Below are 21,224 nucleotides of genomic sequence, written 5' to 3'. Positions count from 1 at the left end.
TTCTTACAACCCAGTAAAGTTCCCAGTTAAGCTCAGGCAGATCTGTCAAGTTYCATGAGCCTCATCCCTTCAGCTTGAGTCATCAGTTGTTTTTAAAGTTGAACTGCCACTAAACTGTGGCAGCGATAAGGCAGACTAACACACTGAATGTCTTTCACTCACTGAGCAGCTTGGAGCATTCACCTCATATGTAAGCTGCCATCRCATTTTTAAACTTCCTCCCAGTGCTTTTTGAGGTTTAGAGAGATTCAGGTTGGCCCTTGTCTTTTGATTTGTCCAGTTGTCTCCTGCTGAGTTGTCCCTAAGGTCTTGGCGTGCAGGTTTCTTGGGTTCAGGGGAGACTGGTGTGATGCTGACTGCTGCTTTTTTTTTTTTCTTTTTTTTAGTGTATGAAGCAGGCAAGGCAGCAAAAGCTGGATATCCTCCTGTGGTTTCCTCCATGCCAGGTCCGTACTACATCCCCACTGTTCCTGTAGCTGGTGTACCGTCTCCTGCTGTGCTGATGGATAAGTCKCACCCCCCTCCCTTAGCCCCGAGTGAGTCCAGCGGAGGAAGCCAAAATGGTAATTTGCACTGCTAGACACAAAATGCAGGTCCCTGACTGGGAGCAGGGCTGGGAAAGGGAAGGACGCATGTCACTGAAAGAGTGATATGACCAGAAGAAATYCAGAGCAGCTGCATTTTAATCCTTGCTCTGCCACTGACATTTCCATCCCTCAGGGCCATGTGGACCAACTTGTCCAGTGCCATCAGTCTTGCAGGGGAGAAAAGGRTAAAGATGGTTGCAGGGAGCAGAGGCAGTGGCCATTCTTCCTGTAGAGCTGATGCCTTGCAAGCTGCTATTGCTGCTCTGAGTAGGTCACTGCTTGCCCTCCACTGGCAGTGGTTTTCACTGTGGTGTGTTTTGCTGCCCCTGTGGCAATCTAGGCACAGGGGCATGTTCCCTCTGCACTTCTGCCCCAGAGCTTTCGGGGCTGGACTTTCTCCCTGGCCTTATGGCAGTCAGTAGGCTACTTTGCTGGTTCAGCCTTTGTGTTTGTAGGATGTGAGTAATAAAGGCCTGCCAGGTGGAAGGGAGATACAGATCAATGCAGACGTGCTGTATGAGTCTGGAGTTTTGGTGAAGGTCACTTCTCAACTGCAAAGGAAGCCACCTTCAAAGAAGAGGGCAGCTATATAACTGCATCCAGCCACACTTCAGGATCAGAGTGCTGCCTAAATTCAAATGTGCAGCAATGGGAGAAGTGACACTCACCAAGACAGAGTCATCTGTCATGTTGCCCTTGTCCTACTGACACAGTATGTTTGCCATTGATCCAGCCACTTGTATGATTTCAATGCACTTCACTAATTCTCAAGTGTTAACTTTGATCATAACAGCATGTTGRTAAGACACTTCTAAAAAGACACGATGAAGTAGCATATTCAAAGAATTAAGCTTTTGGAACGGCCTTCCAYGTGCTTCCCTTGCCCCAGTCAGTATAGTAACCTTTTTGGAATTAACAATAAAAAATTTCTTCAGCAGTTACACATTTTTTCCATCAAAATAAAAACAAGGGTCTGGAATAGAGCATTTTGAAATAGGAAATAAATCAATCACTGACCCAAACCAGAATGTATCGAATGCAAAAATCATCATCAGAAAATGAGGAAGGCCAGAGGTTTTTTTTTTCCCCTCTTCTGTAAAATGCCACTGCATGTGAGAATGGTATTAGCTTTGGGAGCTTAAGGAGTGTTTTGAGAATCAGATCACAGCCAAACACTCCTCTCTTCTGTACTTTATTAGCAGAGCACAAGTACAGAATGAAAAACTGTGGATGTGTTTGAAAAACAGATGGAACAACCTCTGTTGTCCTACTACAACATAGAAAACTTTAGGACAACAGAGGTTCTTTACCTTTTTTTGACTCAYGTTTATTGCGGTAACATGGACAAACCTTCAGCCTGGATCAGGTCCCTGTTGTGCAAGCGGCTGCTCAAAAAGAGTGTTCTTTGAACTGTGGAGCTAAGGAAGCTTGATATCCTGTACTCTATTCCTTGTCTCTTAACCTTCTCCATAAAGCCGGAATATCCCCTAATTGCAGGTTGTATAAGAGAAAATGCATTATGTGGCTGTTCCAAGCTACTTATTTGCCAGCTGGCCAGACAGCAAGCTAAACAAAACAGGTAACGGTTGAGCTTATAATGAACACTTTTACCCAGAAGGAGCACTAATTATGTTCTCTGTATCCTCCATACAGCCAGTTTAGGTTTGATCTGAAACTTGTAAAAACTTGCTATCTTTGAGACTTCAACCCTTTTGTCAAGTTTGTTTGAAAATGGTCAAGGGGGTCAGAAGTATTGGGGGGTGGAGACTAGAGGGTTCTGTAATCCTGATTCCCAGGCTAAAAATGACAGCTCTTGCCCTAGATAGATAGTGTCTGTGCTTAGAAACAATCCTGTGAGGTGAGCTAGTCAGCAAAGGCACAGGGTTATTTAGAAAATTTTCCTAGAGTTACATAAAAGCCATGTGACAAAGCAAGGCTTTTCCCCAGCTTAGGCTGTATTTGCTCATCAGTATTGCATCAGCAGCAAAACAGCAGGTCTTTGCCTTCCCTTTGCTACATGGAAGTCCCAAGGAAGTGTAGGAACTCACTCCTAAACTTAGGGCTAGGCAACGACACTTCTGGCTCTCTTATTTAGAGGAGTGTTGACAATATGTAAGTTAGATGTATGCTCTGCCTATTTTAAATGCAGTGGTTACTGGTGAGACCCTTCCATAGTTTCCCTAAACCATGTAGACAGGGAAGCTTTTGATCTGAGAGCCAGACTCCAGATCTTTAATATGGAAAGTGTTTAAGGACTCTCTTACTTCCTTACTGTACTTGCCTGAAAAAAATAGTTGTGCTGTCCTTTCTGGGGAGGAAAATAATCTGCAATTTTGTCTGACTTGGTTCTACCTACAGAAGATTTAAGTGTCTAGTATTACACAAATTAACACATAACTATATACTAGAAATTTATGAACTCTTGGTGAGGAGAAAATATGGACTAACAGAGAAGAATGTTGCATTTCCACTGACTTGAATGAATGATTCTGGGCAAGTGGTTAACTTCTTTGCATCTTCATTTCCTTATAATTAAAATAAGCCTAAAAATATTCAGCCCTTGTTAAAGAATTCTGGCATTTTACACATGAGTGCGTGAGGGAGAAGTCCTAATATTTTTTGGTTCTTCAAATGAAGGAATAATAAAAAGATTCAAGGCATTGAACATTCAATATCATTTCAAGAAATATTTAATAAATAATCTTAAGAGGCAAAATATACATTATCTGTAATGGAAAATATTTTTTATGAGCTGCTCTTCGTCATCTTTTCAGATTTAATTCCAATGTTAATTTCTAGATGCTTAGAGTATTAACCAAGAAATTCATTTTCCTTTTGATACACAGCTGCAATAGCAAGTCGAGCATGAAGCTAGCATGAAGCCTAGCTAATTCTCCATCAGTTCCAGAAGCTATAGATGTTGCCCAAATAAATATTTGGCACAGCCTCAGAGTGAGTAGTGGCTCTGGGGAAACAGTGTCTGAAAGCTGCCAGTTCAGGTTTCCCAAAGGTTACTGCTAGGTCGAAGACTTTTCCAGCTGATGGTTGTCTGTTGGCCTGTGTAAAAATAAAGTGGTAGCTTAGCTGAGCTCCTAGTACACATGTTAGAAGAAAAAGTGGTAATTGGCCTCTTTCTTTTGGCAATGTAGCAGACAGCGGTCAGCCGCAATGGTGAGGCAAAGTGGAGAGCTCACTTTGCTGTTCCTCCTGCAGTGCAAGCTCTGTGAGTGCAGCAGGAATCATCACTTCTCCTGCTGTCAGCACAGCTCATCTTCATAGCAGCAACCTCACTTGAAGAGACATGAGGGTCTTACATTTCAGAAGGCAGGGGCAAGTTTTTTTGTGTTCTGCAAATCACTGTGCGCATTTACAGTCATTGTACACACATTTATGGTAATATTAAAACACAGTAGAACTCCAGACTGCTGTCAGCTGAGCTATCTGGGTATCCTCTGGAGACATACTGAAAACTGGAACCTGCTATATCTATACTATGTCTTAACATCCAATACTTTTCCTAAGTACAGATAGACAAGGTAACATTTCAAGATTTAGTTGTTTGCTTTACAAATGCACAACCAAAACAYGCAGTAAAACACTTTCCTTCTAAAGCAATCTGCAGGATTATTATAGGAATCATTCTACCCATTTCTGCAGCACAGCCATTTCTTGAAGTAGAATGTGGTTATTAGATAGTRCAGAGATACATCCATAGCAGTTTAGGACTGAAGGTACCTGAGAATACTTCTGCCAAGTCCTTGCTGTGCCCACACAGTGCATACCGTGCAACATACCATCAAATCCATATGTTGGTAGCTTAATGTATCAGAATGCAGGATATAACATACAAGGAACAGGTTGGCTCAAAACCACCGTCCATTTTTTTTTAACATACCATGAGAGCAGTGCTCGTGCAGCACTACAGTACTTACACAAGATAACATGTTAACCACATGCAAGACAAATGGGTTCATTTTGTAGTGGCAAGTAGTCCTCACAGCTGTTCTCCAAAGAGCCTGAATCTGAGGGTTAGATTTGTAGTCTTGTTCTGAATGTAGACCTGTGTTTCTGTCAGTCCTAGCATAGCCCCAGGCTGGGGCCTTTGTTAAATAATCTGCTATGAAAGCCTTAGTCTCCTTAAAGTTCTGGTCGCTGGAGTTCTCTGCTCGCTGAATGTAGACCTGTCCTGAAGTAGCCAGGCTCTTCACAGGGTTAGCAGGGCAAGCATGCGGGGAGCTGACCTGCCAGAGATACAGCTCCTGTGGCTCCGGGTGTCTAGGGGCTTCTCTTTTGCACAGGCAGAGGATGGTGGCAAAGCTCTCCAGACTTCCCCTGTGAACAGGRTAATCAGCATATAAAAAATGCCAGAGCAGGCAGTTTCACAGGTAGCCAGTTACCTGATCGGCCTCATCACTGGATCTGGTGTAAATCTCAAAGCGATGTGACTTGCTTTATGGGGCTTTCTGTATTTCCTTCCATATTCRTTGGAGCTTCTCTGACCACATTCTCTGAAACTTGTATGAGCAGAATTTGCAGGGACGGGGAGGATGGAGTGGTCCTGCAGAGCAACACTTCCCAAATACTTAGCCACCTGCTTCCCCTGCATACTGGAAGCTTGCTGCCCCTCCTGCATAGGATCTRATCTGGAACTGCACGTACCATACCATGACAACTCTTTTCAGTAGTGCTGAGGAAGGGGAAATGAGTGACACTTGCTATCCACTGTATGAGGTAGAATCACAGTGGCAGTGACACCACTCAATGCATCTTTTCATCTAGACTGGACATTTCCAAACTTTTTGCTGTTACTGCAAACTTTATAAATTACACAGCTGCTCACAACTTTACATCCTACTTTACAGACAAATTTCTTCTGAAGCAAGGAATAGCTTATTTTGTTTTGGAAGACACAGCCTACCCACTTATAGACATGAACTCAGCTATAGAAGCAATATTTTCTGAAAGTCTTGTTGGACTTAGATTTGTTCTCTTCTAAATGTTTTTCTTCTCTCCCTAGCAGTGCGCAAAGGATACAGAATCCAGGCTGACAAGGAAAGGGACTCCATGAAGGTGCTGTACTATGTTGAGAAAGAACTGGCTCAGTTTGATCCAGCTAGAAGGATGCGAGAACGATGTGAGGAACAAGCATGTTTTGAAATTTTTTCTTAGACCTGAAAAAGACTCTGCAAACTCACAGTTAAAATTGACACTTCACTGGCTTGCCTTAGAGCTTCCTGTTGGCTTTACAACAGGATATGGTGCTTGGGCTCCATAAAATCTAGATTTTAGGCATCRGTGGGTATGTTCTGATTTTAAAGAGCTGCTAATCACCCTTCATTACTACAAACAAGGTGTGGRAGACTCAAAGGCTCATGAAATCAGCCACTCAGATAATTAAACTTTTGAATCACCAGTGCCTGAAGTCAGGTTCATAGTCATGCCTTCTCCAGCCAATGGCTGTGTTAATAACAGGGATATTATGCCCACAGCTTCTCCTTGTCTTACAGGGTGGTGCCTGTAAATTCCCAACAGGGGCAGAGGAGGAGGTGATTTTTTTAAAAGCATGGGTTTTGGGCTGCAGTGAACACAGTAGAGTTTGAAAGATGGGAAAAGGTAGCTTGGATTGGCCATTGCCCTGCAAAAGGAGCAAGGGCTACAGGATGCATTGAGGAAACAAGGGGGTTGTCCAGAGGTTTTGTAAAACTGGTCAACAAGATCAGAGCTAGTATGTGCTTCAGTACTGATGGGCTGGCAGTCAGCTGCAGGTGAAGGGGAAGAAGGTGGTGAGTAGGGGCTTAATACAGGCTTAGAAATGAGCTTCTTTGTGGAACTCCTCACTGTGCTCTCATAGTCTCTTACAGGATTTATTTTTATGAACAAAGTCTGATGCTGTGTTTATCTTAGTGAGGAATCTTAGTGAGGATCTTTCCACATGAAGAGGTAGAGGCACAGTGGTGGGACAGGCTGGGTGCAGGAGAAAGTGCTGTTCTTGGTCCTATAGTTGTTCAGCGCACAGAGGACAGCAGTGAGCTGGAGGCTGACAAGTGCCCAGAACTGTTCCTCAGGGTAGCATTCGCCTCATGCAGAACTAACCCATATTAGGCAGTAGTAGAGACGCTTAGAACAGACGCATGAGATCCTGCAAATCAGTGAAGGTAAAGGCTTTAGGGAACGGCATTACATCAAGGCTCTGTACAGATTAGGCATAACTAACAAATTATATGTACTTCTAAAACAGTCATTGCTGAGCACACTGTCTTCTCCACCCACAAGATTTACTATAAAAAGACTTCTCCAGATTGGTATGTCAGYCCTCCAGATGTCAGTGTGCTTGATGGGGTAGAGACTGACTGTCATTCAGACAGTCTTTTTCTTTTCTTTTTTTTTTATCTTTTTTTTTGAGGGGGTTGTTTTTGTTTTAGCTGGGCAAGCCAGGCCAAATCCAGAGCTAGTCTGTCTCACACCAGGGAGGGGGGAGGCGGCACAACTGTTGTAGTGCAGTTCCACCAAGCATAGCGCCCACCTCGCAAGGGAAGAGAACTCACACRTGTTACTGAAGCAGTGCTGGGGGGGATTTCTGCATGAGGGCTGAGCTCAGTTGGCTGAGCACTGGCATCTGATGCCATTTGAGATACCCGTATTAATATTACCACCTGGTCACCAGCTACCAGTTCAGAAGGGCRTAGGGTCTCCTCTGGATCCAGTAACAGCTCTACATCCAAACTGAGACTCAGAAGTCTACAGCAAGGATTGAGCAAGAGTTTRGAGAAGGGACTTGGATTCCATTTCGATTTGTTTTTAACAGAAGGCAGCTCAGCATTTTTCTGGAAAAGCTGCAGCCAAGTCCACCACACCCTTCCTGTCCTCTCTTTTTCTCTCACATACGCTATTAAGTGATGCATCTCTCATTTCTCTCAATCTCCCCTACAGATAACAACACCATCTCTGAACTCAGCTCTTTGCATGAGGAGGACTTGAACTTCCGGCAGCCCTACCGCCAAGTGCGAAGGAAACCTCTTCCTCCTGCAGGGGACCTGGATGGGGATGCTGAATACTGGGCAGGCGTGATTGGTGGGGGCAGCACATCAAGGTCACAGGCTGTCTCTGATTACAGAGATGAGAGAGACAGTTTCCGGCACAGGTGAGGAGTGCTGTGTTTGAGAGGTAGCTACAGCTGGGAGGCAGTAAGGAAAGAAGGGACAGCTGTACTGGTGGCTTTTCTGCCTTTCCTGCTGCTCTGGTTCTGTCTAACAGGACAGAAAGGTTCACAGTGGAGGATGTGGAAACTGGAGATGTATTTAGAAGAGGACAGAATCAGTAATTCCCGCAAGTCTGCTGAAGCTTGCCTGGTTGGGCCAAGCTAGATGCCAGCCCCATTCTAGATGGGATGTAACAGTGAGATCAACAGGAAGCCAAGTCACTCTCCTCAAAGGGCACTCCYGAGGTTTATACATGATCCTCCAGCACTTCTTGGTGCTGGTACCCATTGTTAGTAATCACAACCATGTGCTTTGCTGCAGCAAGACCTGCACTCTGTGCCTTGAGGAGAGATGTCACATCTATCTTCCCTCACATACCAGCAGCCCAGTCTCTGAAAGGCAATGGCAGGGATTTTTTCTGTTAGTAGTGGCTATAGTGTCAATCACTCCCTTTACAACTGCTTCAAAAATGCTTTTCTATGAGCTGCTGAAGCCAGGTTCTTGGGTTTCCCCAGCTGGACATATGCAAATAGGCTTTGGGGACAAGAAGCAAGTTCAGTCCTGCATGAGGTAGAGTCAAGGGAGGCACAATCAGGGATTAATCTCAGCTACCATGAGAACTGAGCTAACCACACTAAGCTGCCTTTACAGTTAGCAGGGAGAAGTAGGCATTTCTAGGATGTCATACATCTCTTCCTACAGAAGATGTTGAAAACAGGTCAGATGAATCATGCCTCAGGAGTGCCTCTTTCCCTCCATTGTCTTTGAGAGCAGCCAGGGGGGTAAGCTCAGATGAATCTTGCCGTGTGCCTAATGTTACCTCTCYCCTCCTCCAGCCAGCAGAGATCCAAGTCTGAGATGCTGTCTCGTAAGAGTTTCTCTGTAGGAGTGCCGGCTGTCTCTATGGATGAGCTGGCAGCCTTTGCAGAGTCCTACAGCCAACGGACCCGGCGAGCAGACAGCCAGGAAACTCGGCGCTTTGAGCGGTCAGAGTCACACAGTGGCCGAGGTGGAGGGCTGCCCCACCAAGACAGCTCCATGGAGGAGTACTATACAAAGCGTAGCAGAGGGAACCGAGAGCCACTGACGGACTCGGATCGGGGCTGGTCATACAGCCCACCCCGGAGACGGGCCCATGAGGAGAAGCACCTGCCCAGGTTGGTGAGTCGGACACCTGGAGGGAGCCAGAAGTATGATCACTCCTACCTCAGCAGCGTCTTGGAGAGGAAGTCCCGGAGCTACGATGAGAGCGGTGACCGTTGTGAAACCCCWTCAAAGCTGAGCTCGCAACCCGGTCAGAGAGGAGGGGGAACCTATTATGCCTGGTCACCACCTTCTACTTATAAACCTGAGCAGCCACAGCAGCAGTCGCAGCAGCCACCACCACCACCTCAGCAGGAGGAGGGAGAGGACACCTTGCCCCCATATAGTGAGAGAGAGCTGAGCCGTGGTCCTTCATACAGAGCCAGGGAGCAGGCCTACCTCAACGCATCTGAAAAGAAGAGGAAAAAGGATCCCAAGAAAACAGTGAGGCCACATCTGGTGCTCCTGAGCCAAATAAGCTGAGGGGGGAGCCACCAGGCAGGACTTACTTACAAACCAGAGTTAAGGGACAAGGAGGCTCTCCAGGCAAAGGGTAGAGCCTATAGTCCCAGYGTGGGGAGCCCCAGATAAGGGGAGCATGTGAGGAGACCACTGGGAAGAGGGCAGTCACTGTGGATTTAAGAAGACAGATAGGGAAATAACTCTTGCATGAGGCTTGATGATGGAAGGGAGATAGAGCCCCACGGTTAGCCACATGCGTCTGGAACTGGGGAAGTCTGAGAAGTTTGGGAGTTCTGTGGCCTGATGAGCAAAAGGGTGGGAGTTTATCTACTTAGGAGGATCATGTTAGGGAATGGAATTTATTCAAGGTTTACTGGGAATTATAGGGAATTTCTTTGGGCTACAACAGCCTTTGATCCTTAATTAAGATAGGTTGAGAGGCTCTGCTGTTCTGGGCTAGGACATGGGTAGTAACAAGGAATTGTGTGATAGACCTCAGAGGGAATCTTTCTGAATGGGATGGGATGACAAACTCTTGTGGATGCATGCCCATGGGCATATGCATGTGTATGGACCATGTGTGCCAAATGCATTCATCACACAGGATACTAACATGAAAAACATCCTGCTGCAGTCTGGATGGATTAGTGAGGTTGCTAGGGAAGAACTGGTTGAAATCTGTTCCGTGAGGGAGACATGTCACTAGAGCAGCTCAGTTGTTAGGCCTGAGCTTAGGTGGCATGTGCAAGAGAGGGAAGAGAGGCAAGGCTGACAAAGCTGTTGCTGTTTTATTATGTCTCTATCAAAGCTACATCTRTCTTTTTCTGTGTTCCATGGAAGCTTGCCTGTTCACATTTCTTTCCTCTCTTCTCTTCTTAGAATGACTTCCCCACGAGGATGTCCCTTGTAGTTTGAAGTTGTTGTGGACATGTCATGTTGATGGGCTGGATACCATGAGGTGGCTGCAGTGGAAAAGATACAGATCGACAAGCAAAACAGGCCTCTGTGAACCTGCGCAGCCACCAGCCGTAGACTTCTCATTTCAACTGTTTGTTTCATCAGGGGAGCAGAGGCTTTCATGAGAGACAGACTCCTATGAACAACACTCAATCTCAGAGACTCTGGGAGTCTGCCAGGAAAAGGAGGCCAGGGCTCTCTTTGCACCATGCTTCTCAGTGCCCGCTATTCTGTGCTGGAAGACAGCCACATCCATACTGTTCCCGCATCCCTGAACTACAAGCAAGACTGTCTTTGTGCCTCTTGCCCTGTCTCGTCTGCAGAGAGAGGCCTGTCTGCATACCTCTCGCTCTCACTGTCTCTTCTCTTCTCTATTTGGATCAAAATTGTCTCCATACTTAGAGCCTTTTCTGTATCATCCCCATGCTGTGAGGAGGCCTTGTTCTAACAGCTGCAGACTGCCTCCAGTTGATCAGGCCCTAAATCTTGAAAGAAAATCTACATCCTTTCAGACACTATAGAAAAGGACTGATGAGGTGTTACTTTGGCAAGGGCTGAACAGAGAGAGAGAGACAAGTATGGGCTGGTTTGTTCAATATATTTAGTTATGTTCATACTGTGATGACAGTTGCAAGTGAGATTGATGTATTGTTTTGAAAGTGGATCAAAGTAGCTTTTATTGTGATGAGAGCATGATGTGTTTCCCCCCACCCCCAACTGTAATTTGTTTTGATACAGTTGCATTTCCTTGCAGCTGAGCTATGACCCTGTAGAGCTTCAAGCTGGARTATTTACTCCATCATATCATAAGCAGTGCTCTAGCTTTGCTGGCGTTCTGCTTCTGGTGCCACCAGACCTCTGCATAGTGGGCTTTTTGTTTTAGAGAAGCAAAAGAGGAGAAAGGTGTGGTGAGATGGAGAAAGCTGCAGATCTTCGTTCTGTGCTTCTGGATTACTCTTTTCTGGTCGTTCTAAGACATTGAATAGACAGTAACATAATGGAAAAATAATTAACACTGTGGATGAACACAAGCTTTGAAAGTTACATCTTTCAATTATAACCATTTCATTCACTTCAATTGTGACATGATTTTAGTGGCTGTTGTCTCAGGAACAGCTGAATTTAGAAGTGAGTGCTTCACACCATCTGGAAGCCCGACATTCTAGTTTTCAAAGGATATAATACAGTCATGTCTAAGTTTTAGTTGATAAATTAGAATGAAATCTATGTGAAGGAAGATGATCAGAATGTGATTTTAATGTCCAGTGTCTTGATTCCTATCAGATCTAGAAACAGATTAGCACCTTTTTATGTTACAGACATTGCCAGTCTCTGGAATGCCATCTCTCATTACTCTGGAAATTTGGGAGCTAACTGGCCTCAAATTTGTTAGGTGCTTACTCTAGCAATACTGTTTTGAACACTGGATTTATTAACTTAGCTGCAGTTCTCCATTAAAAAAAAGGTTTATTTCTGTATTACTCCTTTGCCATATCAGTTCACTAGGAGTGGATTGGGGGAGACGAAAAATAATCTCCAAGGAGTTGATGACATTACTATTTTCATATTTGAAAGTGAATGGGTTTGAGGTTTTCTTCTCCCCCCAACACTTCTCTAGCTATGAGTGTACTTTTGTAAAGTCCGGTTTGGGGTCTTCCTGACCAGAGAAGGGTTAGCTCTGAGGGGTGTATTRTAACTGGGTCTGTCTGCCCTGTTTGATGTCTGGAGAGAACAAATTGTAAGTATTTTCATCTTTTCTCATCTTTAATGTATGTTTCCAGGAAATCATAGCACAGTTAACTAAAGGCTAGGAGGGTGGTTTCCATCTGTGGYCTCTAAGACCATGGTAAGTCTACAGAGCTATATAACATGTCATTTTAAATTAAACATTTCACACCAGACATAYGACTGGCACACAAAAAATATTGACATTTTGTTAGTCTGAAAACTCTGGAAACATGAATTTAGAGGGAATTTATACTGCCATATTCTTTCCATCAGACATCCAGCAGACTCAGGAAACATTTTACATGGAGATTTGAAAGTGTTACTGTAACAAAGACTGTATCAGAGCAGGGCCAAAACAGTGACTTAAAGGTCTCTGGAAACCTGTATTTTTTAAATCATTTTGAAAGCCAGAGCTTTCAAAATCTGCCTCTTACCTCAGTTGTTTCATCCCTTATTTCAGTCACTGTAGAGTTTATTTGAGCAAGCCCTCAGGAATGAGCTGTATGTATTAAAATATGATCCTTCTTCTCATTTATTTGGATAAGTTTTGTCTTCTTGATGCTGTTATTTTAGGGCATTTGGACATGTAAGTGTAGGAAATTGCCATTTTATTTATCTAGTTTATAAAAGTAGTTGTAAGCTAATTCKTTTAAGAAACTATTTTAACTGTTCATTAAAACTGTCCAACATTTTTCTTGAATCCAAATACCTGGAAAAGTATTGAAGATTTTGATGAAGACAGAATTACCTTCTGWCTAGTGGTTCTTAGATTTTACCAGATGAACAAAAATTTCAGCCTCAAGAAAAGAGCAGGTCTTAATTCCCTAAAGTCAGATCCAGACAGCACCCATCACTTGGCTTTGCCCWTAGTCTGCAATCTTGGATCTCCCAAATACTTTATTGGAAGATTCCTACCTTCCTATACAAGCCTGAAGGAATTCTCAGTTACTGATGTCTGTCCTCAGGCTATCCTTATTTTTCCAATTAGAAATGTCTCTGCAGCAGCACCAAGTGGAGCAAAACAGAAAATGAGAGATTTGGGATAGGGCTTCCAMCTTTATAGCTACATCACCCTGATGACCCAAGACTTGCATAAGCAGCAGATTAAGGCACAAGGAGACAGAGGTTGATAGACTATGAAGATTCTCTTGTTTCAGATAAGAAGTAACAGTGGGCCTGTGTCTGCACTATCTTTCAGAGCATTTGCAGAATGCTGGCACTGGTGAATAAGAGGCCTGATTATTGCATTTAATGGGACAGTGACAGGATCTCCAACTACAAATTTTCCAGTGACCAATTTTTATTGCTGGCATAAAATTAAAATCCTTTTCATACAGGATATGGATGTCTGAGTCATATCAAGGACACAGATGCTTTTTTAGCCTTAAAGCATCACAACAGTGACTAGCTGAGAAGACAAACAAGACGATCAGTGARTTCTGTAAAAAACATAAAAGCTCTTAGAGCAACAGTGGGATCAAACATCAGCAGTAAATCAAGTTRTGCTATCAAAAATGTGATCTGGGCTGCTGAAAAAATCAACAAAATGGGGAAATAAGTAGCAACAATAATGACTTTTCAGTAATCCCAGTATTCCTTCAAAGCACACTGTAAAATTTCCAGGRGGTGGCTTTAGTGTGATTATCCTCAGACCTCTGAAATAGAAAATTAACTAGCATTTGAAATATATGTAAACTTTGGGGAACGCCAGCTTACATCACCTGAGACAGCCAGCCAGAATAATTCAAGTCTCTGTGCTGGCTATAACTGAGGAAAGGGAACTGACACTGTAAAATAAACATCCTAGCTCTTGTAATTGTTATGATAAGGTCAGGGAGAGCCATCAGCAACGTGTCCCAGGCCCACCTCACCTTCTGTGTCGCCAGCACTGACAGCTGTGTGTGCTGAGGCTTCCTGAAAGTGGTCCCAGCAGGTCTGATATGCGGTTCCCTCAGTAGTGGAGGGAACTGTGGTTTGTGCCTCTGCGGGTAGCTGCTACCTCTCGATCAGCAGTCACTGCTYTCCTGGCCTTTTCCAACAAGCCTGCTCTAGGTAGGCAATGCCTGATACAAGTGTTACAGAAACAAGAAAAGTGGTTTTGTGATCACTGAGGAGAAAGCTGAATTTTTCATACATATATCTCCTAGAGAGTCACATAAAACTGGCCAGAGAAAGCTGTGGGAGAGAGGAATAAAGAAATTATCAGGCACTGTAAAATGGAACTGGCCTTTGACAGGGAGTACAGGAGGGGGCATTCTTGGAAGACATTTTATCAAGGAGTGTTAGGAGAGGTCAGCACACCCAGGTGCCACCACTGGGGTGTGACCATCTTTGGCCAGTAACGAAATGGTGTGACATTGCACAAAAGAGCCTTGATTGGTCAAGTTGTCAGCCTACTCCTATAGCTGTAGTTTGTCCTGAGCAAAGTAGCTAACTTTCCATGTACTCAGAGAGGAGTATGTCTCTTTTGACCCAAGGTYTTTCACCAAACTTACTCTCTGAAGAGATGCAGGACAGCTCCTAGGCTGTACAAATACATATCCTTGAGAAGGAGCAATCGTGAAACAGTTTAGAAGTCAAACATTAACAAAAACTGTTACAAGTACATTAAAAAATAATATAACAACAGAGTGTTTATTATGCCTGGGCTATTCTGAAAATAAATGTAATGCTGTGGAGATTGTTTTGCTGAGAAACTGTTTAGAGCGGCCTTCATTTTTCTGCTGGGAGTTTTCACAAGAAGTTGTTGGTGAAGATTTGTCCTGTGCCACTAAGAAGCACAGAGTTTGGGACAAACAGAAACAGAAGCTAAAGTGGCTTTAACTAATTCCTTGACCATCCAGGAACAAAGAGACCTTTGGCATAAGCCAGGTACTGCAGAACTCACCTTATGACTACCTGAAATCTCTGCAGTACAGCATCTCCAGCTGCCTGTACTGGCCCGTATGTGCTTTCTACAGGAGCTGTGCTGTTAAAAATCACCCTCAATTTACCTTGCAGCTTCTAAGGCCCTTTTCCTATTGCCTGGGAAACAGGAGATCAGAAAACAAGTTTCTTATGTAATGTGAAGGGTTGGCTRCTGTTTGATATCATTTAATGGGCAAATCTACATCTCCTGTCTTTTTGCCATTACATTCTAGGATTACCAGAAACAGACCAATTGTAAAAATCAGGTTAATTAATACTGAAAGAATGCATTTGCCATGATCCCCACATGAATTCTCTTATGACCTTTATAATTGCTTTTGGCATTCACCCCAACCTGCACTGGGGCTTTTGYCAGGAGAGACTTCACCTCTTACCCTCTTCTGCCTATCACTTTTTGTCACACTTGTAATGCCTCTCTGACCACTCTGTTTTCTTGGCCATTTTCAGGTAGCCTTCAGCTTTGAGCTTAAAGTACCCAGTCAGTTTATACATGGCCTTACAGTGGCATTTTGTAAGAAGACTTTTKATCCCCTACAGAATCAAATTTGCAGAAAACACTAAACAAAACCCTAAGACCTCCATATATTCCCTTAAGCCCAAGCATGGAAACATTTTAAAAATTCAAACTGAATATAATTTCAAAATAAGTAAGTATTGTTTGCAACCTTAGGGCAGCTATGCTAAGAGCTCTAAAGTGCAGACAACAAAAGCAAAAGTGTTTGGTTTTCATTGTGCTCTGTTAAAGAAGTGGCAGAAAGAAGAAGCATGTCATGAGTCAGAGAAAGCAAATTGGATTCAAAGGTGCTATGATTTGTGTCTGAGTTTAAAAGTATGAAAAAAAAAATTGTCAGGCTTCTTTTAAAAGCACATTTCAGTTCAAGGAGATGGCAAGGTTTTGCCTGTAATGCCTCTTGATGGCTCTCCATCACACCTGCTCACTTTATACAGATTTAAAAAAAAAAAAAACAAAACAAAACAAAAAAAAAAACTCCACTTCTGTACTCTCCTACTGTGCTTTGAGAATCACGTGTCTTCTGTGCCCCAAGCAGCAACCCCAAATGAACTTGCAGGTGAGAGGAGTCTCCTTTGCACATTGCTGGCTGTGCAACATCACACCCATACAGTCTGAGGAGCACGAACACTGCCACTGTTCACATCAAGTATCCCAGCACACTACCTTTAGTTCTGTTTGTACAAACTACACAGGCCAGAGGCTCTGGAGTGGGAGCTAGGTGCCCAACTGTCATTGATTTTCATAGCCCCTGCTGAAAACCCCAGCCCCGAGATACAGTCTTCCTGCTGTTTATCAGTGAGTTGGGCTTTTTCTGTTGCTGCTGCAACAGCCAWTTTTTTCCCCAGTATGCAGTGAGCGAGTGGCTTTCTTCACTGTACACAGCTTTTGTTATTCCACTTGCATTCCCCTTCTCTCTGGTAATGAAGTTATTTTCAAAATGAGGGAAAAAAGAAAAGACATAGCAATGCTCTATATAATGAAAATATATTACTTTCATAGTTTTTGGGGACATGTCTTCATCCCTAATTACCAAGGGTTATTCATTTTCCATGCTTGCAGTTTCAGGCTTGTTGCTTTTGAGTTGTCACCATGGAGAATAAGAAGAAAAGCTACTGCCAATCTGCCTTTTTATTACCCTGCAAACAACTTACCCACTCTCTGCTAAGAAATGAGTAGTTGACACAAGCCGTTTTCAACTTTTTTTTTTTTTTTTTTTTTTTACTGGACAATAAAACTAACATTTTCCAGTAGAGCATCAGACCCCCTTGCACATTTCATACCTAGCTCATTGGATAGCATCTACGACCTCACTCTGCCTGGCCCCCTTACACACAAGAAATCTCTAGAAGTACCCCACGGACCCCACTACTTCACACAAAGGATAAACTGTTTCTTGGTTTTGCAGGCCGAGAAACTTCTTCCATGTTTTATTAGGAAGCCTTCATTTTTTTTCTATGGACACATTCTTTCATTTTGGCTGTTTGACCTCTTTATCCTTAAGTCCGTGAAAAGTTTGGGATTGATGTTTTTTCCTCTCCTATAAACAAATAACCTTATTCAGCCCCCATGTCCATGTTACAAATAATGGATGTGGATTCTCACACTGCAGATGTAATCTGAACAGCATTTGGGCATTATCAACAGTCAGGAGCAGGCAAAGCACACACAGTTCTGGTTTGAATCGCCTCTGTGTAAGGCACCGCATCTCTTGGCCCTTCTGCTTCCTAACTGTAAAATGGGAAASAGTACGGAGCCACCTGTTTCCTAAGACAACGCTGCTGAAATCCCTGTGACTCCATCCCCGCTCACACACGAGGTGGGCGGCCCCGGCCGGCCTCGGGCGACATCCCTCCGCCCGCGCCGCAGCGCCACGCCGGCCGTTGAGGGGCGTCCCCTGGCGGCGTCTCCTGGGCCGCGCGCTAACGGCCGCCGCGCGCTAACGGCCGCCGCGCGCTAACGGCCGCCGCGCGCTAACGGCCGCCGCGCGCTAACGGCCGCCGCGCGCTAACGGCCGCCNTAACGGCCGCCGCGCGCTAACGGCCGCCGCGCGCTAACGGCCGCCGCCGCGCCAGCGCGGGCCTCAGCCTGGACACTGCCAGGTCGGCGCAGTGGGCGAAGGGTAGTTCTCTGTGCCCAGACTCCTTGGAATTTACACTTAGTTTCAGTGTTTCTGGGTTGTCTGACATTATTTTTCAGACTCCATCTCGTTGGAAGGAAACCCCCTCCCATTCTTTTTGCCACGGTAGGCTTTCTGCTGCTGAAAGGCTGATAAATGGAGTACATACAACTCTGAAGATGTCTAAGTCTTTTCAGAATTACAAGATTCTCGTTAATTCCTTTTTTATATTTTTGTTGAGTGTTGAGTGTTTCTTTGGACTCTTTTATTTCTTCTCCTACTTCCCTGGGAAAAAAAAAAAAAAAAAAAAAAAAAAAAAACCCACAGGAAGAGAAGGTGTCTGTACCTCGAAGCCAACTGATAACTACAGAAATACCAAGAGCTCACCCTGCTCCTGAGGAGGTCACTGCTAGCTGGAGAAAAGCCTGTGCTAGCAAGGTAGAAGTCAGAGGCATCTAGTGCAGATCCTCATTCAAGTAAGGCTGTTATTAAGCACTCACTTTGGGCCTGAGCTTTCAGCTGTGTAGTTGCAAGCTTGTGGCTCAAGATCATTTGTGAATTAGAGAAATGAGTCAGAAAAAAAATGCCTGGAGTGGCAAAGGACCACTTCTTACAGGAGGTGTGATGCTTTCAGTCAGTCTTCACTGTGTGATATAAATCCTTTTTGGTTATATTTCAAGCTTGTTTACATTAGCCCCCTCTCCAGAGCAGGTGTTGGTGATTTTCTTGTCCCAGTTATCACATCTCTGTAAGCAACAGATTAGTCAGCACACTTATGTCTGAATAGGTACTCCTGGGTAGTGGGAATTTAAGCTTCAATCGAATGCATTTTATAACTCAAGAGCCTGCTAAATGTTCAATTTATTTATTCTCTGAACTTCTCTGTTTCCTGGCAAAGCCAAAAGTGTGAGTTTTTCCAGGCCTCAGTCCTGCTCACATTGAAATTGTGATTTTTGGCAAGGACATTAGCCCCCAGTAAGGTAGTGCTTAGAGTATTAGCAGCTTTACTTCTTGCAGATGCATTGCCATGTCTTGCCTAAGAACCACTGCATCTATTTGTTATTGTTGAATATATGATCAAGCACAGAAAAGTCAYTGCTCCCTGTGGATGGCATAAATGACATCCATCCCAGAGGGGAGGATGTAGGGTAGGCAGATGTTAAAGCAAGGCAGCCAAAAGAGAACCTTTGGGGCTGCCTTTGGCTCCCAGCTCACCTTCCCTGAGGGAGCAGCAGCCCTGCTCTTGGTGCTCCCTGACGAGGGAAATGGAAACCTGTCTCTCATCTTCAGCTATGCAAGATTCTGCCATAAGGGTGAGACTACCAAAAAGTAGATTAGCTTAGCTATCTAAAGAAAGACTTCATGTTTTTCTCTTTCAAGATTGTGGCAATATCAGACCTTGGAAGATAGTCCTGCACAGTTAAAATTTGAGGAATACATGCCTAAAATGCAGATCTTACACATGTTTATGCACGTTTGGCCTCTCCTGCTAAGCACATGCAGAAAGGCTGTGTGGGCTGGTACTATGAACTTTTTTTTTTATTATTATTATTTTTTAAGAACTCAGAGCCCCTACACTTTGAGCTGAAACAATCAGCATAATCAAATGCCCACAATTCCTGAGAGTCAAATTATCAAAAACATAGTCAGCAAGCATCCTAGTGCAGCCTCTTCACAGAGCCTACATTGTCTGCTCCCTTGCAGCCATAAGCTACTGATGCAACTTGGTATCTGCATCTTTGCTGAACAGCTGAGCCATCAAGACCAAGAGGAGAGCACTTGGTCTCATGTTCAAGTGTATCCTTCACCTGATGACCAGAGTGACAGAGCATATGTGGATAGCAGACTTGGAAACTAAGATACACTTCAAGCAGCACAAGAGGAGTGAAATGCTTTTTTGTTTATATATATATTTGAGTGCATATGTGTGTGTATGTATAGTCATTGTTATTTTTACTTTCTGAGAAGAGATCCTAGGCTGTCTTCTGTTCAGACCAGTATGGTGCCTAAGCAGAAAATTCTATTCCTCATCCACAGTTTCAGTAAGAGGCAACTTAGGCTGGGTCTGTAAATAGTTGTAAAATAAAAATTACTGCAGCAGAACATTGTAATCAAAAGGTCTCCATGGACAGCCTGTCATCCTGATGAGACACACTTTGTAATTAAGCAAAGATGCCTTTTCAAAGCTGAAACAATTTTTAAGTGTCCCTACTTCCCTCATCACATCAAGGAGTCTGGAGTTGAACTGAGCTCCCAACAACAAAGAGTTTTAGAGGAGTTGAACTGAACTGTAAGTCTAAAAGTTTCAACACTCTGTCACGTGAAGCCTGTAGAAAACATACATCAAAAATGTCTGAAGAGCCTTAACAGTTTTGTACCACTATGATGATCTTTGAAAGGACAAGTGCAGGTAGCACCCCAAACATTGCTGGGAAGGCCTGATATCCCATACACTTGATAAGCTCAATATTGCTTGCAGGCAAACCAGTTAAGCCCTTGCAGCTGAACTTAACTGAGTTCCTGTTCGAACATCTCAATTACAGTGATTTCAGAATTAACTTTTTCCAATTAATGGGAAAAATTTGGACAAACTGTTTAGGCTAACGAGGGAGAACACTTTGTGCTTGTGAAGCAGCTGGTAAGGAGAGCCTGAAGGACAATTAAAAGAAAACAGCTGCTTTCAGGTAAGTACAAAATTAAACCACATGAGCAAAATGAAGGCAAGTGTCCTGGTGTGTTTGGGCACATCAAGTGGCAACACAGGCAACTGTCTATACCAGGGTAAAAAAGCCCCAGATCACCTACTCTGCTGTATTCTGGAGTAAACCTTTTTGCAACAGTCTACATGTAGWAACTGTAATTGCTCCTGGAGGACACTAATTGAACAATGCTGTCCACTAGAGTACTTTGCAGGAGCTACTAGGAGATGTGGGCCCGGACCCACCAAGAAGAACACATGGTCTGGGCCAGGCTGAGCTAGATCGCCAATCTAGCATTTTTGGAACATGAAAGACAGATCTCCAAAAGCAGCAGAGATATAGGCAAGTCCTCCTGGAATTCTTGGTTGCCTTTCCAGGGAAGAAGGTAGTCCCAAAATGGCCCACTGCCCATCCTTCCTGCTGTCCCTCCATGCATGATTAAGAGAGCGTAGAAGATGTATGACAGAATATGCCCTCAGTTGTTGCTCTTCATCCTCCACACCCCTTTCAAAGGTAAAGGAACTATATGTTRAACTGAATTGTATGCTGTGGGCTTAGAAATAGGGAGTTTGTGATATTATTTTCCAGTGGACTCATCCCCACTAATTATGAGGAATTTGCTAAGAAACAGCATGAGCCAGAGGTCAAAGTGGTGTATTGGAGAGTGTCCAAAGTTCTTGTGCAACTGTGGCATGACCAAAAAAAAAATTATTTTGCAAATAGTGCTTGTGTCACATGCATAAACACCACAGAAAAAACAGCACAGAGGGAAGCTTGTTCCTGAGAAGCAAGGGTAGAAGGTTAGATTAGCAAGGTCTGATTCAGCAGTTGCAGGCTGCMCATACGCAGTGCAGACACACGGAGTCAAAAAATACTGACCAGAGAGAGTGTGAAGTGCCCAGGTATGACGCAGCAAGGAGCTGTGTGAGCAGTGTTGAGAAGGGGGGGGGG

The 21,224-nt window shown here is 44.0% G+C and overlaps 1 protein-coding gene across 1 annotated transcript in view; it reads left to right on the top strand.

The window, feature by feature from the left end:
• The window catches only part of ILDR2 (immunoglobulin like domain containing receptor 2), a 39,339-nt gene extending 23,455 nt beyond the window's left edge, over nt 1-15,884 (top strand). Inside the window, exons 6-10 of the mRNA XM_085322988.1 lie at nt 387-563; nt 5,605-5,721; nt 7,518-7,728; nt 8,623-9,313; nt 10,211-15,884. Coding sequence (XP_085179114.1) covers nt 387-563; nt 5,605-5,721; nt 7,518-7,728; nt 8,623-9,313; nt 10,211-10,246 — 1,232 coding nt within the window. The 3' untranslated portion in view covers nt 10,247-15,884. The remainder of the gene's footprint in view (nt 1-386; nt 564-5,604; nt 5,722-7,517; nt 7,729-8,622; nt 9,314-10,210) is intronic.
• Nucleotides 15,885-21,224: the final 5,340 nt, after the last annotated feature.

This window comes from Rhea americana, unplaced genomic scaffold (genome assembly GCF_003343005.1).
Source record: "Rhea americana isolate MKP2758 unplaced genomic scaffold, rheAme1 scaffold_81, whole genome shotgun sequence".
NCBI lineage: Eukaryota > Metazoa > Chordata > Aves > Rheiformes > Rheidae > Rhea > Rhea americana.
The sequence above is the reverse complement of the archived record's forward strand: the minus strand, read 5'-3'. Positions and strand labels throughout refer to the sequence as shown.